We start from the raw sequence: 15,122 nt of genomic DNA on the forward strand, positions 1-15,122 counted from the left end.
GGAGACTGACTTACCAATTTTGTAAAACGTTGTGAAGTTAATGCATCCAGCTCTTCTGCTTTGCCGAGCAGTAATCTCTCTCCCCAGTGTTTGTGCGTGTTACCGTGCAGATGGCAGAGGCTGTGCTGCTTGAGCTGTTTGCTGGGCCGCTAAACCGTAGGCAAACCCTGCAAAACGTCACCTCTGAAAGCTATCAGGAGAGCACCTCTAATTCTCAACAGGTACAAGTGAGAAGCAACCCAGTGGGCCTCGGTTGGGGGTCGCTCAGGTGTAAAACAAGCAATCCTGAGACCCAAGGAAGGACCGATTTGGCTGCGATGTTTACAGCTGCCCTTTTCAGAAGCCTCCCAGTCCTGATAAAGGTCACCTGCTTGCTCCCCAAGGAGCCCACAGTGAGACTAGGCAGAAACAAATAGGGGAAAGAGCAAAACATCTCTGCCTGGGACAGCAGACATTAAAGAAAAAAAATTGACAGGTAAGGTGTTTTTCCTAGATTAGGCAGCAATAAAATCGAGTCATGTTTGAGTTCACAGATATTTTTTTTAGACTGCATTTTCCAGAAGTCTCAAGGTATTCTTAGAGATCTCTTGTACTGTGCTCGCTCCCTGGCGCCTGAGTCATGGCCTCCGTCCCTCCCGTCTCACACAGCAAGCGTGCAGCGGGCCCTGCGGCAGGGTTGCCAGGTCAGGGACGGTAACGAGGCGATGCGGCTGCTGGTAAGCGGGAAGCAGAACAGCAGCTCTGTGCGCTTCTCACCATCGCCAAGGCCTCACAGGCAGCTTTCTGCCAGCATGCCGAAGAAATGGGATTTGGGGCACTGATTTGGGAATTGGACAAATAAGGTACTACCCATCGTAGATGCTGGAGGCCTCGGGTCTGTGTGTTTTGTGTGGGCCACTGTATTCCCTCCCTTGGGCAGAATTACAGACCTCTGTGGTTGCTCACTTTGGAGCGGTAAAATGACAGACACGGTGAGCGTGGCGCTGCCGTTACTTGGTGTAGTCGCCTGCAGTCCTGGCATGTTGACTGGTCTCTTATTGTGTTATTTAAAATACCCATCAGGAATCCTTCACAGAAGCTTCCTGTTTGCTTGACAGCATGTTCATCGATAGACTAAGTGACAGACGGGATATTTCTTGATAAGGAATCAAGCAAATAATGGCAGGAAGCAGGTCAATGTGATGTACCCCTGCTTTACACGAGGAAGAGAGAGAAGTTGATACCCCTCCGCTTCCCCATTTGTGTCCCAAACACATTCCATTAGCTCCATAGTTCCTGTGAGGTGGCTTATATGTGTTTGTGCTGAAACAAAACTAATGGGTTTACACACACTGTTGTGCTTTGAAAATGTGGGAATTAGCATCGCGTCTTCCACTTGGAAAAGAAGATACAGGTCTGTTGCTCACACATGGGTTTGGAATAGCTTTGATAGGTTTGCACATCTGACAGGCCTGTTGCGTTCTTTGGGTATCGCGTTTTGAGCTCATACCGGCAGGGCTTGTTGTGCGCACCATTGCGTCCACTGCTCTCGCTGGCCTCCCGATGGGTGGAGGTGTTTGTGTGCTCCGCAGGTGGAAAAGACTTGCGGAAACCTCTTCTCTTATTTTATGGAGGTGCCAAGCAGGACTAAGCAGGATGGAAAGGGAGGAAAGGAGCGGTGGTTGATCTTGCACTCCGCTGGAGCGTTTCGCCTACCACGTTACACGTCGCCGTCAGTCCCACGCACAAGGCAGATAAAGAGATAGCTGTGAGCAAACGGCTGTAAGCGGCATGCAGGGCAGTTGGTAAAAGTTACTCTTAAGGCGGTGCGGCAGCAGCCCTGCGTCTCTTCGCTCACAGTAAAACTCTGTCAGGCACTTTTGCAAGAGTCCTGCTTGTGCTCCGCGGGGTGTTTCCCGCGTAGCAAAACAGTTCTGAAATCCCTCATGCTCCACGCAGCTGCCCGCTGGCTTCCTGCTCCTGCAAATATCTGCGTGGGCGCCAGTCCAGAGAAAAGCACTCCGGCACCTGCGCGGGCTCGCTCTGCGATGTCTGGGGGGTGCGTGTGGGGGGGGCAGGTAACATGGTCCCCCCCGCAGGAGCTGGGGGTGCTGGGCACCCGCAGCGGCACACAGTGAGTAGGGCTGCGTTGCATCAGGTGCCTGATCCTGGTGGTGATTGCGGTGAAGAGCTGGGAGCCCTGTCATTTCTTTGACGGCAGGAGTCCCACCCACGTCTGCTAACCTTTGGTGGTGGGACGGGCAACCAGATCTGTAGATCGGGCCTTGCTCTGATCTGGCCTCCCCTCCAAAAAAAAAAGAGGGGGGTGGGGAAAGCACCAGCCAGAGGAGATGGATTGTCCTTCAGTCCTGAGGGCAGTGGTTAGGTCTGTCGTGGAGCAGCCTGCTGCTGCCGTGTGAAAACAGAGTCAGCCGTTGCTGGGCTTGGGTTAATTTTTCCCTAATTAAAGCTGTCACGCTAGGCTAGCGTGCTCTTCCACCCCAGGGCTTCAGTCCTGCATCGGTGGATTTGTGGCGACAAAACAAAGAGCTGGCCACACACAGACGGGTGAGTGGCAGAAGGCGATGTCTATGGGAAACTACCTCCACACCAAAGAGTAACATTTGCTTTCCAGCCCAAAGGGACTTTTTTTACTTTCAGCCACCCTAGTGTCTCAGTTTTGCTTTTGGTTTTATATAACTACGGAACAGCGACCTCACTGCTTAATTAATTTTACAGCGCTGCATTTCTTACTTGTGTTACTAGGATGACATAGCTACACCTTCGAGGGAGAGGGATAGAGACCAACATGTTTGTGTGGGAAGCTCCTTGCCCTGCTTGCAGGTAGCAGCAGAATTTGCGGGTGCAGTGGACCAGTTCTCATTCCTTTTGCCCGACTCTTAAAATGGGCCTGGTGCTGATGGGAGGAGGTTTAAATTCACCTGGTCTTTCCCTGTGAGGGAATTCTCCCCCTGGCCCTTGTGCTCCTTTATTTGCAGTTAGCGACTGGAGTAGACAAACTTATTGTAGGGTTGGTGTTATTGCAGGAAAGAGCTGGAGATTTGCCTCCTTTCCTTTGCTTCCCCAGATAGTTCTTAAGCAGCCAGATTTTATTTTGAAGCCTTACTTCTGCCATGCATATACCTAGATGTGAGTTCACTTTGCAGTTGTTCCTTTATATTAAAGAAACAGGGTGCTCTGTGTGGGGGCTGGGTTTTTTCCTGTTTTAATTTTTTATCTTACTTAGATACACTGTTGTTTTTCAGCGGTTTAGATTAAACACCATTTCTTTTTCACCTGGAAAGGATACTTGTTCCCAGGGGCTGAGCATGCAGTTGCTATTCTTTATGTTACAGCCTTGCTGTTTAAAGCTAACTCCGGAGTCTGAAACTTTGCCTTTTGGCCTTGCACTGCCCCTGAAGGGTGAGAAGATACAAGGACACATCTTGGGAGGACTGAAGACTGAGAGGCAGTATGGAAAGATGATCTTGCCCTTCCCACCCATGCTGTTTTTAGGAGAAGGCCTAACCTTTTCCTTTGGCAGGCCCAGGGAAAACAGCGCTGGGCCAGGACAGACACAGCCAGGAACTGTCAAAGCTGATGCCCGTTTCTGCCAGGATCCAGCAGCAATGGGATTTGCCAGGAATGGAAGGGGACAGGAGAAATCCCCCCATGCTGCTGAGGGATGGCCCTGCCTCCCCAGCAAGAAACGCAACAGATTGCAGGAGGGAACGCGGAGGAGATGGAGTCTGCTGCCCTGTCGATAGAGCACTGATGGCGCAGCTCCCTCCTTGCCCACCAATGCCCCAAGACCCTTGCTGCTGCCTTCACCAGTAAAGCTGCTGCAGCAGGAGCAGGGCAGTGATTTAAAGAGTCAGAGGCAGGTTTTTAAAATCAAGTTTACTTTGTTTGATGGGGTGGTTTCAGGTTGGCTTGTACGCACAAAGCTTACCTGCTGGATTCACCCAGATACTGCCTTTCCAAAATAATCCCTTAAGCTGCTAGAAACATTTTAAGTCCACAGTTCTGTCCAGACCTGGCTACGGTTATAAGCCCTTTTCTATGGCTTTTTCTCCTTCCACTTAAAAACAGGCACAATGAATAAGGCACTAAGGAACTTCATCTTAACTAGCACTCCCCTGCTTTTCTGCCTGTTTTAGGTTCAGCTGTGCAGGCCTCGCTTTGCTACAGGAGAAGTATGCTCTGAAAGGGCAGCCAGTATTTAACATAGCGTTACCCTTTTTTCTCCCCAGATACATTCAAGGTCCCTATCCCGCTGTCTGAAAGATGTTTTTAGCAGATCATTTAATAAAGTTCTTACTGCTGTGTGGTGCATTCGTGATACTCCCAAGGCACGTCAAACTAGCATTTCTGGAACGAGTGCAACGTGTTGCAGACAGGGGGTGTCCTGCCCCTGGTGGGGCTCAGGTTTCACCCTTAAATTGCAATAACAATTTCAGAAAGAATCATTATTTTGGGGGACTGAGAAAACCAATTTTCTTTTGTCTCCTGAAAAATGGTAGGTGCTTTTTAAAAAGCCCCACTTATAGTCAAGTGGCATCCAGAGGTCCCAGCTGATACCAGAGGCCCATCTGGGTCGGACACAGTCCTGCTGACGCTGTTGCACCTTCGGGGCTTCAGGAGAGAAAACAAGGCAGGACTTTGTTCTCCTCAGGGGAGCACCTGATAGAGCACTGAAGGCACAGGTACTATCACTTCATCAGCCCAGCTCGTACAGCTGGAAGAAACACCTTTGGCTTGCACAACCCTCTGTCTTTAGACCGGATCCCTGCTACCGTAGCACTGTTACCGTTGTACTTTTTCTAAGGGACTTGGGCGGCCGCATTTTGGCAGGACGCACGTCTGTGAGCAGCAGTAACCGGCTGCACACCCACTGTCACAGAGCCCAGAATTCAGCCCTGGGGCTCGAGCCCATCTACCTTCCCTGCCCCTTCTTGTCCCACTCAGTGGTGAAGGTGGAACTCAGCACTAGTAAGGAAGTTTAGCAGAGAGTAAAGGTGTCATACAGCACGTAGCAGTGAAAGGTCTAAAACTGGCATCCTCATGGAGGCCCTTGTGTAATTACAGTTCTGCCTACCACACTCTGCTTTCACACATGTTCTTGACTCCCGGGCAGGAGAGTCAGTAGTCCTGTAAAAAAGCACATTACTGTCTACGCAAAGGAGACAGTAGGGACCCCGGTGATAGATGTAGCCTGAGGTATTTATTTTGCATTAGTGTTGGGTGGTTTTATTTTCTAAAATGCTGCTACTTTCCCCACCCCGTGTTATTGCTGGGAGGACAGCTACAACCCAGCCCAGCAGTGATGTTTGTTTGCATAAACCCTTAGCTTTCTTTTCCACAGTCACTGGTCAGCCAGCGTTTCATTCGGTTTCATTCTCTTGCACCACCTCAGCAGTAGCCAAAAGAGCCCAGGGACCCTAAACGTCGCAGAATAAATTTGTTTGGTTTCACTTCTTGCTTCTGGACACATCCTTGCTAATCACCCTGCATAATCCCTGTTGAATTGAAAGGCTCTAGAAAAGCTATAAATACTTCTGAAGAAAGTCAGAGAGAAAGATTTTACGTCAATGACTGATCTGTATGTATGGTTAAAATTCAGCTGTTGTCCAAACTGATCAATGGTGGAGATTTGAGCCAAAAAGTTTAAAACTAAAAAGCCAAACCCAAACTTTGTCAGATGGAATTGTACCTGCTTTACCCCAGTTCACAGTTAGCTGTACTGCTACAGGTCTTTTGTAAGCTGTTTGGAATTTTCTCTTTTTAACATATACTGAGCTAAAAATGTCCCTGTAATTTGAAGGAAAAATAAAGTTTTCCTCTCAAACACCGACTCGGTCCTTCCCTTCTTCTGTTTGGCAGGAGCTGTACAGCCACCTGGCTCCCAAAGCACGTCTTGTTTTGTTCAAGCTGGGCATTTCTGTCTATCTACATGGTTCTAAGGAAATAAAAAAAAAATAATAAAGCCCTTAGAGCTATGCTGGAGAATACCCTGTCAATACTTGAGGAACTACAAGACATCCTTCCTCTTTTCCCCAATGTACAGTGAAATTTTGGAGTGACATTTGAGGTAGCTTTAAGGAAAGTTGTCTTTTCCAGGGCAGATGTCTTCGGATGGGGTAAGTACCTGCAAGAACAAAGTGGTGATTCAGGCTAGCTCAAGGCCTCCCCTTTCCAAAGGAGGCTTTGTTCCCCTGTCGAATAACTCCTGCGGAGATATAAAATGTTTGGTCTTTTCTAACTTGCTCAGCCAGTGTATAAGCATAGTTTGTTTTTCTCTCCAACAGGATGTAGCCATTTCTCCAAAGCAGAGGGATGAGGTCATTCAGTGGCTGGCCAAGCTCAAATACCAGTTCCACCTTTATCCAGAAACGCTTGCCCTGGCCATCAGCCTTTTGGACAGGTTTTTAGCTGCAGTAAAGGTAAATATTTGCAGATACATAAACTAAAATCAATTTATGGCACCGACTCCGCTATTTCTGTGTAGAGTCCAAGTGGTGCGGCTGTACAGAAACGCTTACGTCCCCCCTCTGCTCTCACACCCTCTTCCTTTCTCAAACATGTATAAGATGGTACCTGCAGTACTCCAGGAGCTTGATTTTGGGTTTTGGAACTGGCAGCACATGCTGCCACCAGGAACTTTTGGAGGCAGATTCTTTGCATAGCCATTTTTCACCCTGTGAAAGTAGCCATTGCTTTAATAAGAACACGCAGTTCACCTGCCAACAATACTTTCCCCTCTTTCCTCTGTTCTGCCCATTTCCTTTGTGTAAAGCAGCTCATGAGTTTAAATGTATATTAACCTAAGAGAAAAGAAGCACCCTTCCTCTTCAACTACATGCTCACTCGTAACCTCGTTTGAATGTTGAACTTGCCTCAGCACAGGACTTGCTCCTTTAAGCAACCAGAAACAGAGGCTGCACACAAGTTACGCTTTAGATAAAAAGAGAACAGTCTCTACGTTAACCTAAATTGACTCATAAAGCTAAAGGAAATGCCTACTAGCCCGCAGTTAGAAACCTAGGCCCAATGCCCTCTGACAGAGAAGTCAGGGAAAGTCCCTTCTCACCTTTTAATTTCTCTGGTGTTTTAACTGCATTTAATCTGATTGGTACCACCTAGAATTGCTGGGAGCACCTGCTAGCAGCGAACTACCTAGAGGAAATGTAAATGTTTGAGGACAGGTTTGGGCCTGGCAAGTGTGCTAATGCAGGGAAATGAAAAAAAAAAACCAAACAAAAAAAAAACCAAACAAAAAAAAACAGGGGGAAGAAGATAGAAGCAGAAGTGATTGCTTTTGGGGGAGTAGTTCAGTACTAACCTGCTCTATAGCCAGTCTGACAGACTAAGAGCTTAAGACTGATGTCAAGTCACACAGATGTGAAGGAGAGAGAGAAAGGTAAGCAAGCTTGGGCGCAGACCATCAAAGTGACAGGCCATCCACTCCTGCTCTACGAAACAGAACAGAGAATATATATGCCCGTTCAGTTTTAAGCCTGTTATGCCATAGAAACTGTTTAAGAAAGACAAGTTAAGAATCAGCATTTGGGCTACCTGCAACTGGGATCCGCTGCTCTTTGGTCCCTGTAAGTCTGCCACAGGGAAGAAAGTTAGATGTGCTGTGCTTGGGATGTGTTTTGCACCTGTGCAAATGACTGAACAAACTGTGGGTCAAGCTGAAATCCCTGGCCTTGAGTTGTGAAGTCAGGCTTTGGGTAGCCTTATCTCTTACCTTATTTGCTCAGTTACATTCCATGCTCAGCAAATCTGCAGTCTCATCTGCCTGCGTGTCTAATCTCATCACCAACACGGTTAGATAAGCAGTATAGCTTCAGAGATCTTAGCAGAAGAATGCATTTTCAGCCTGTGCGCTTACATTTCAATGTGATTTAGTTTGGTAGAATGCAAATGACATCATCCATTAACCTACCCTTTAAATATTAATAAATATTGATAATGTTTTAATTACAAGCCATGGAAGTTTTTATTTTTAAGGAAATCTTAAAGTAGCTGACTTGGTAAATACTGAGATGGGAAATAGATTTAAATCTCTCAACAGCTAATGCCCTCAAGTACAGTTTTTCTTTCAGTAATTTGCAGCAGCCAAGGAGTCTGCAAAGAAAGTATGAGAATATGAGTAAGGAGGCCACTGCGTGCTTCAGGCATCAAGCAGGAATGTGGAAAGGTGTTTTGTCTGGGTGAGCATTGTTCTAACAGCTCAGGGCTTTGTACTCCCTCCCCCAGTTTTCCTCTCTTAAGGCCATTGGTCCTCTGATGCAGCTTAACTCCTGGGTTTTTTTACCAGGCACTACACTGTGGGATTTTATTAAGACAACTAGTCCCTTCCCTTCACCCTAAACACGCTTTGAAATGCTGGGACTGGCTGCTCCTAAGGCTGTCACCCAGTCATGCTTTGCAGGCCCAGCCAGCAGCGTTTGGTGTAACTCACTGCACAGCGCTCGTTATAACCCTCAACAGAGCGCTGTGTACAGCCAACCTCAGCAGCACTTCCCCATGTATGAGGAGCCGGCAAGGCAGAAGCTCCTGTAGGAGACCAGGACGGGTGACAGGGTTTTAACGTGCTTTGGTGAGACACACTTGTTCCTTCCCGGTCAGTCTCTAGAGGGGATGCACTGGGACAAAGGAGAGACAAATTTTTTGTTAAAAATATTGGGGACCACAAGCTTCCCTAGTGGTAGGAACCTGCTCTGGACACCTGCTTTTCCATGAATACAACACTGAAAGTGTCCTTCTTCGCTGTATGTTATTTTGCGCTAACTTGATAGCCGCCTTTGAACCTGCCTGCATGGTCAAGAACAAATTCCAGTCTTGCCCTAAGGGAATTTACTCTCTTTGCCTTCAGTGACGCCCAAATGCACAAGCAGACATGTGCACGTACACCCCCGCCCCCAAGTGTGGATTCTCTACATGTATTTAAGTTGAAGTTTAAATGGCACAAGAAAGCCAAAGCTCTAGGCATAGCGTGGTCCTTTTTAAGTAACTGAGGCTGAATGTAGGTAAAGGTCTTCAATTTGGACTCGACCCTGTGTTGTTCTCTTGTTGCTTTCTGGAAAAGGGTGTTCTGGATCTCTTGACAGCTCATTGCATAAGTGTAACGTGCAGCATCTCGCCCTTCAACTACCCCATAGCTCCGTTGCATCTGCTAAAATTTACCTAGCAAGAATAAATCATGGCAACAGTTCAGGTTGTAAGTAGATTTTCACATTCGGTGCAGGATTTTCACTTACCTTTGCTTTCAGCATCTCCTAACATGGACAGGAGAAGACCAGTTGCCAGCAGGCTGTGGGAGGCAGGGGCATGGCTCTGCAGCTGTCTACTCACTCGGCTGTGACAAGGTTTAGAAACAGTGCCTCTGCATTTCCTAGCCCCCTAAGGAGCAGGTGGACACATCCTGTGGTTATTACTCTGATGTTGGAAGGGAAGTCCTTTGTCAGACAGTCCAATTGACAAAGATCGCTGCTAAGCAAAAACTCCAGCACATACGCCATATTCAGAGCGTGTGCTCAATCTGGTCCATGACAGGGACTGTCTGAATACTTTGAGCCCATGCATACTGCTTCCCCCTCACCCCCCCGAGCTGAGGCCCATAAAAGGAGTTTTTTGATGCACGTGAAAAACATCCCCTTTTCCCTCCAAATTTCACTTACCTTGCCTAAAGCAACTCACTGCAGAAGGGACCAGCTCTCCCTCGATAATCCCTGGGCCACAGTTTTGAGAACTGCCGTGTGAAATCACATGAGTGGTGATTTTTGGGGGTGTTTTATACTTCCCTAGGCAAGGACAGCATTTTTAAGTTCTCTTCTTTTCCTTCCTATCCTGTGTCTGACCGCCAGCAGCACTAAGACCAGAGCTCTGCTGAAGCAGGTGGAGTGGCAGTGGTTTTTTGCCAGGTGACTGTCTGGCCCTTCTGATTTTCTCCTTCCTGTTTCTACTGCACTGCCTAAAAATGAGCTCTCTCCGCTCCAGCGCTGCACATCACTGGGTGCCAATTACGATCACAGGGCTGGCAGATTGCTCTTCTGCCTTACGTCACAGAGTATGGACTTTTGCTTGGCACAGCTTGCCACCGCCATGGCATAGCTAGAGGTCAGCCCGCTGATCCTGAAAGCGTTGCATGGGCAGCTGAGACCCTGGGGCTCAGGATGTCCGACCAGAAAGGATTATGCATAATTTTTGCATCACATTCACACAGAGAATTCTCTGCTCTTCTGTACCCTAGGCCCGTCCGAAGTACTTGAACTGTATTGCAATCAGCTGCTTCTTCCTCGCTGCAAAGACCATCGAGGAAGATGAGGTAATTTTTTTTGTTCTTACTACCTTAGCATTGTCTGAATATATCCTCTCCCAGTCCTGCCTTTGCTTGTGCGTGGTGGCTGGCACTTGCCAGAACAGGAATGGAGCGTTTTTTGCGATTTCTGTAGAGATTTGTTCTCTTGTTTTTTTGCGTTGGCTTTTACAGAGGATTCCAGTACTGAAGGTGTTGGCTAGGGATAGCTTTTGTGGTTGTTCTCCAGCTGAAATTCGCAGAATGGAGAAGATTATCCTGGATAAACTGAACTGGGATCTTCACATGGCAACGCCACTGGATTTCCTTCATATTGTAAGTAGGGGCTATTTACATTCTTTTTGGAGTCTGTCGGTGTAAATAATGGATCGAGGGCTACCTAGACAAAAACTTTGCCCATAAGGGAGTGAAGGCCTCAGGATGTGTTCGCGATCCCTCCATACAAGTAGTTTCTGAAAGAAAAAGCCTTGCCAGAGAATCTCGGAGGACACTTGTGACACTTTGGGCATAATTTCCAAAACGTGGGCCTGCCATCTGACCATCTGGCCTGTTTTGAGGCGTGTTAAGCTGCACACCAAGACTTGCAGCTCCCAAAAACCTTGGCCCTAAGTCTTAATTGCTAGTGGTTTTGCTCAAAGCTAAGTGCCAGGCAGCACAAAAACAGAAAATAAAATCAAGGAGAAAGCACTTGCTACAGAAAGGCACGGCCAGAGAACCAGATTCATGGATGAGATAAGACAAAGGGAAGGAAAGTGTCCTGAGGTTCTTTGTTGAATTTCCTCCTCTCTGTTTGTTGGAGAAGGAGTTTTTGCCTAGGACACCTCCACTGACAAACCTGTGTCGGTGAGAGAGAAGGGTGGAAGGGGATAGCCTTTTGCGGAGCCCCAACAAGCCTGGTCCCCAGGCAGATGATGTGTACGATGGCAGGCCCCGCCAGAAAGGCTGCACCAAGCTGTTGGTGGGTTCAACGCATTGGGTTTTTTCCTGTGGTGTGGCAATTGCCTCAAAGGTTAAGCTGGAGGATCCTCGTGCATCAAAGATGTCGCATGCCATTCTTGAGGTCTGACCTGGCTTTGCCTGTGGGATTGCCCATCAGTGACACCAGCTGCCTCACGTGCTTGTTTCCCCCCTCCCAGTTCCATGCAGTTGCGGTGTCCAACAGGCCTCAGCTACTGACCATCCTGCCCAAGCTGAGTCCCTCTCAGCACGTGGCGGCGCTCACCAAGCAGCTGCTGCACTGCATGGCCTGTTACCAGCTGCTGCAGTTCAAGGGCTCCATGCTGGCGCTGGCCATCGTCAGCCTGGAGCTGGAGAAGCTGCTCCCCGACTGGCTGGCTCTCATCATCGAGCTGCTCCAGAAGGCACAGGTGAGGGGGTGCTGGCACCGCACGTTGCAGCGGGGAGGGAATGGGGGGGGCCCCAGAAAGCTGCATCTTGCTCAGGACTCCAGGGATCCAAGCCAACCGGGGCTTGCAGATCCCTAGCTGCCGATCTCTGCCTGCAGTTACGCTTTTGTGAGGATGGTTGCGCTTCAGCCCAGTGGGACGGTTTGTTGGGACGGTTCTGCGAAGTCTTGATCTTGACTGTATGCAGTAGGTGACAAAGGGAGGAGCCGCGTGCCCCGATGTGTGCAGGCTCTCTCTGCACCAGGGAGAAAATAACACACTGGGGAGAAAATCCTAGTTAGCTGCCCAGCCATTCATTCTAAGTGTACGGGGTGGTCTGACAAGTACTGGCAAGACAAACACTCAAGCTGCTAAAAATACGCAGTGAAACCTTTTAATATCCAAAAGGTTTTTCCCCCCACTATTCCCGTGAGGTGTAAGGAGCAAGGGTCCATATCTTATGAAGTCGTTGTGTTGGGCGTCTTTTTGGTCCTTCATCACTTATATTCTCCTGCATCCAGCGTACCCCTGAGAAGTGAGGTTTGTGTTCAGAGCCCTAGCCCTGCCCTGGCTGACAGCCTTTCCTTGCCATGGCAGTGATCCCACAATGCCGCTATCTTTGCTTGTTTTCCCACTCCAGATGGATAGCTCGCAGCTGATCCACTGCCGGGAGCTCGTGGCACATCACCTTTCCACTCTGCAGTCTTCTCTGCTGCCCAATTCTGTATATGTCTACAGTCCCCTCCAGCATACCCTGGTGACCTGTAACAGAGGAGCGTTCCAATGCCAGCCCTCCTCTGTCCCAGGGCCAGGTTTCTCCAAGGACAACGGCAGGCCAGAAGTGCCAGTCACAGGTACAGCCGCGCTCTACCAGCGTCTGCCAGCTCCCAGCGGTTGCAAGCAAGCCTCTGCCAAGCGTAAAGTGGAAGAGATGGAAGTGGACGACTTCTACGACGGTATCAAGCGTCTCTACAATGAAGACATTGCTCCAGAGGTAGTGGCTCTTGAAAACATGGGTTCTGTTTGTGGCGCTGATGTCTCGAGGCAGGAGGGCAATGTTTCCCCTTGTCCACCTTTACAGCCAGTGTCTGTTATGTAGCTGTGAGTGCACACCACCAGCTCCACCGTAGCTACTCTAGAAACCATGCAGAACCTGGCACCCTGTGTTCTCAGTGGGGGGAGAAGGGGCCATACCTTGTCGGGCTGAACTGAAGGGAGCCAAAAAACAGAAAAAAAAAAATCCCAACCCTTTTTTGAATTTTTTTCTTGTGCGGCTAATTATAGTTCCACTATTTAAGCACTTAAAAACACAAAAAAGTATAAAAATCTAAAAAAAGACCCAAAAACCAAACAAAAAAAGTAGCAAAAAATTGTTTCTTTCTAGTGTTGTCAGTTCCACTGTTTTTCTGCTCCTGTGTATTGTAACCCATTCTCCGTGTCCAAGAGCTCACATCAGTCGTGCAGAGTTGTTCCAGGTTTCCCAGCCAACTAACACCTCTCTGATCCGATTTCCATCTGCTCCTTGCTCTCCTTCTGCTTGCTCCTCTTTTAATTCTCAGCAAGTCTTGTGCATGATGTTCTGTACTACCTGGCCTTCACAACAGCCTTCTTTTTCCTTTCTAAAGAAAAAGACCTTTTTTGTTTCGTTAGCACTTTGGTGTTTAAATGTGACAATATTTAAAAACTGGATTTAAATAAAACGTTAGTCAGGAAAAAAAACCAAAAACAATGCTTGCAAGCTGCTCCACACTTAAGTAATAACCACAGGTGTGTGAACGTACTCTAGAAGAACACTAGGGCAGCCAGCCACTATGCTCTGTACCTTACAGAGACTTCTCCAATTTAAAACAGTTTGTGTTTTCCAACACAGAAAGCAGTTAACGGATTTTGTATCACTTGAACAAAAACGGTATCTTTTTTTCTCGTTTGCACCAAGAAATGTTGCACTCAGTGTGGATTTTCGCCAACGCTTGACTCTACGTCAAGTGTAAACCTTAAATTCTGCAGTCTGTTTTTTTCCCATGTGTTTATAAGCTTAGCATGTGACCAGCACTGCTCAGTGAGGTGCTGGGGCGGCTACATATGCCTGAGGCTTGAAAGGTGTGTAATTATCAGCCACAAAACCAAACCAAAAGACCCTAACCCTGAAGTTTTGTGTTCATGTAACTTCTAACCAAGAGTAAAACCTTTAAAAACCTGTCTCTTAAATGTTACACCTCTGTTTCTCAGAATGACCTGTCCCAATTATAAGCTCTCTCCACAGCCCTGAGGAAGGTATTGTATTTGGAGCCATTGTACTGATGAAAGCCTTCTGGTAGCAATAAAGAAAGTTGTCCTGGATTCTGAGTCTTCTTTTGTGCTTTTCACCCAAGTCCAGAATCAGTTTTACCGGAGGCTGCAAGGGAGCTGCTCTGTGCCAGGCCTGTGAGAAGGTGGCTTTAGGGGTGCTGGGTAGCTGGGGTGCCAGGGGAGTTGCACAACAAACTCCTTGCCTCTACGGCAGTTCTGGCTTTAGCCCCAGCTGTGGTGCTCCTCGCTCCGTCCTCAGTCACCAGGCTGTTCCCCTTCCAGGGTGAGTACGGGCCACTCGGTGCCTGGCTGGGACACTGCTTCATCTCGCCTGTCTTGTAGCCATCTCCTTTGTGATAGTCGGAACACCCCAATGAAGAGTCAAGTTTCTCATACCCAGACTGGCTGTAGATTCCTGCTTGCCTGACATCCCTTCCACTGAAAATCACGTTTGATAATGAAAAGGTTAGTACAGATTTCATTTGTGCTCTTTCCTGTAAGCTCACGTTACAGAATATATTCTGTTCTGTAATGTCGCCTTCTTCCCGGCTGGCTCTGATCTCATGCGCTTCAGGAAGAGCTGGCCCCTCCTGCCTCATGTCTTCTGAGGTGCCATCCTTTTTGTTGTGCACAGCCCACCGTGCCAAACTTTTCTTGGTTTCAGCTGTCTTCCTGCCCGTGTCCTGGAAACCAGCTCCCGAGGCCGCATGTCTCAAAGGGGAGCGCGCCTTCCTTCCCTTCCAGCCATCCTTATGGTATAACCAGTCCCTGACCTTTCCTCTCTTCCCACTGCTTACTTTTCTCCAGCCAGGCTGCCATGCAGTCTCGGGGCTTCACCTGGCACAATACCCCCTCGCTGCAGGATTTCCATGATGCCAGTGCTTACTACTTCAAACCCACTTCAAGGCATACATCTTTTCCAGTTGAACTACACAGCGTAATGCTCTAAATAAAAATAACCGCCCGGATTTCAAACACTAGATACAACAACATGAGCACGGGAAAGATCAGAGCCAGGTAATTTTCACACCCCTTGACAGCCAAGCCAGGCACCCGCGGTTTCTGCACAGAAGGGACTCTTTGTGTGCACTTGCGCATGCTGCGTGTGAGCAGCAGTTAAAATGATCCAGCTTATCCTGAAG

The 15,122-nt window shown here is 48.2% G+C and overlaps 1 protein-coding gene across 3 annotated transcripts in view; it reads left to right on the forward strand.

Moving 5' to 3' along the window:
• Positions 1–14,031, forward strand: part of CCNI (cyclin I) — a 35,007-nt gene extending 20,976 nt beyond the window's left edge. For 2 of the 3 annotated variants that reach the window (XM_069777208.1, XM_069777128.1), the window contains 5 exons: positions 6,288–6,422; positions 10,241–10,315; positions 10,481–10,621; positions 11,443–11,673; positions 12,332–14,031. In XM_069777208.1, the coding sequence (XP_069633309.1) occupies positions 6,288–6,422; positions 10,241–10,315; positions 10,481–10,621; positions 11,443–11,673; positions 12,332–12,790 (1,041 nt within the window). In that variant the 3' untranslated portion in view covers positions 12,791–14,031. The remainder of the gene's footprint in view (positions 1–6,287; positions 6,423–10,240; positions 10,316–10,480; positions 10,622–11,442; positions 11,674–12,331) is intronic. The other variant, XM_069777282.1, reaches the window with a different exon arrangement.
• The last annotated feature ends 1,091 nt before the right edge of the window (positions 14,032–15,122 follow it).

This window comes from Haliaeetus albicilla, chromosome 1 (assembly GCF_947461875.1).
Source record: "Haliaeetus albicilla chromosome 1, bHalAlb1.1, whole genome shotgun sequence".
NCBI lineage: Eukaryota > Metazoa > Chordata > Aves > Accipitriformes > Accipitridae > Haliaeetus > Haliaeetus albicilla.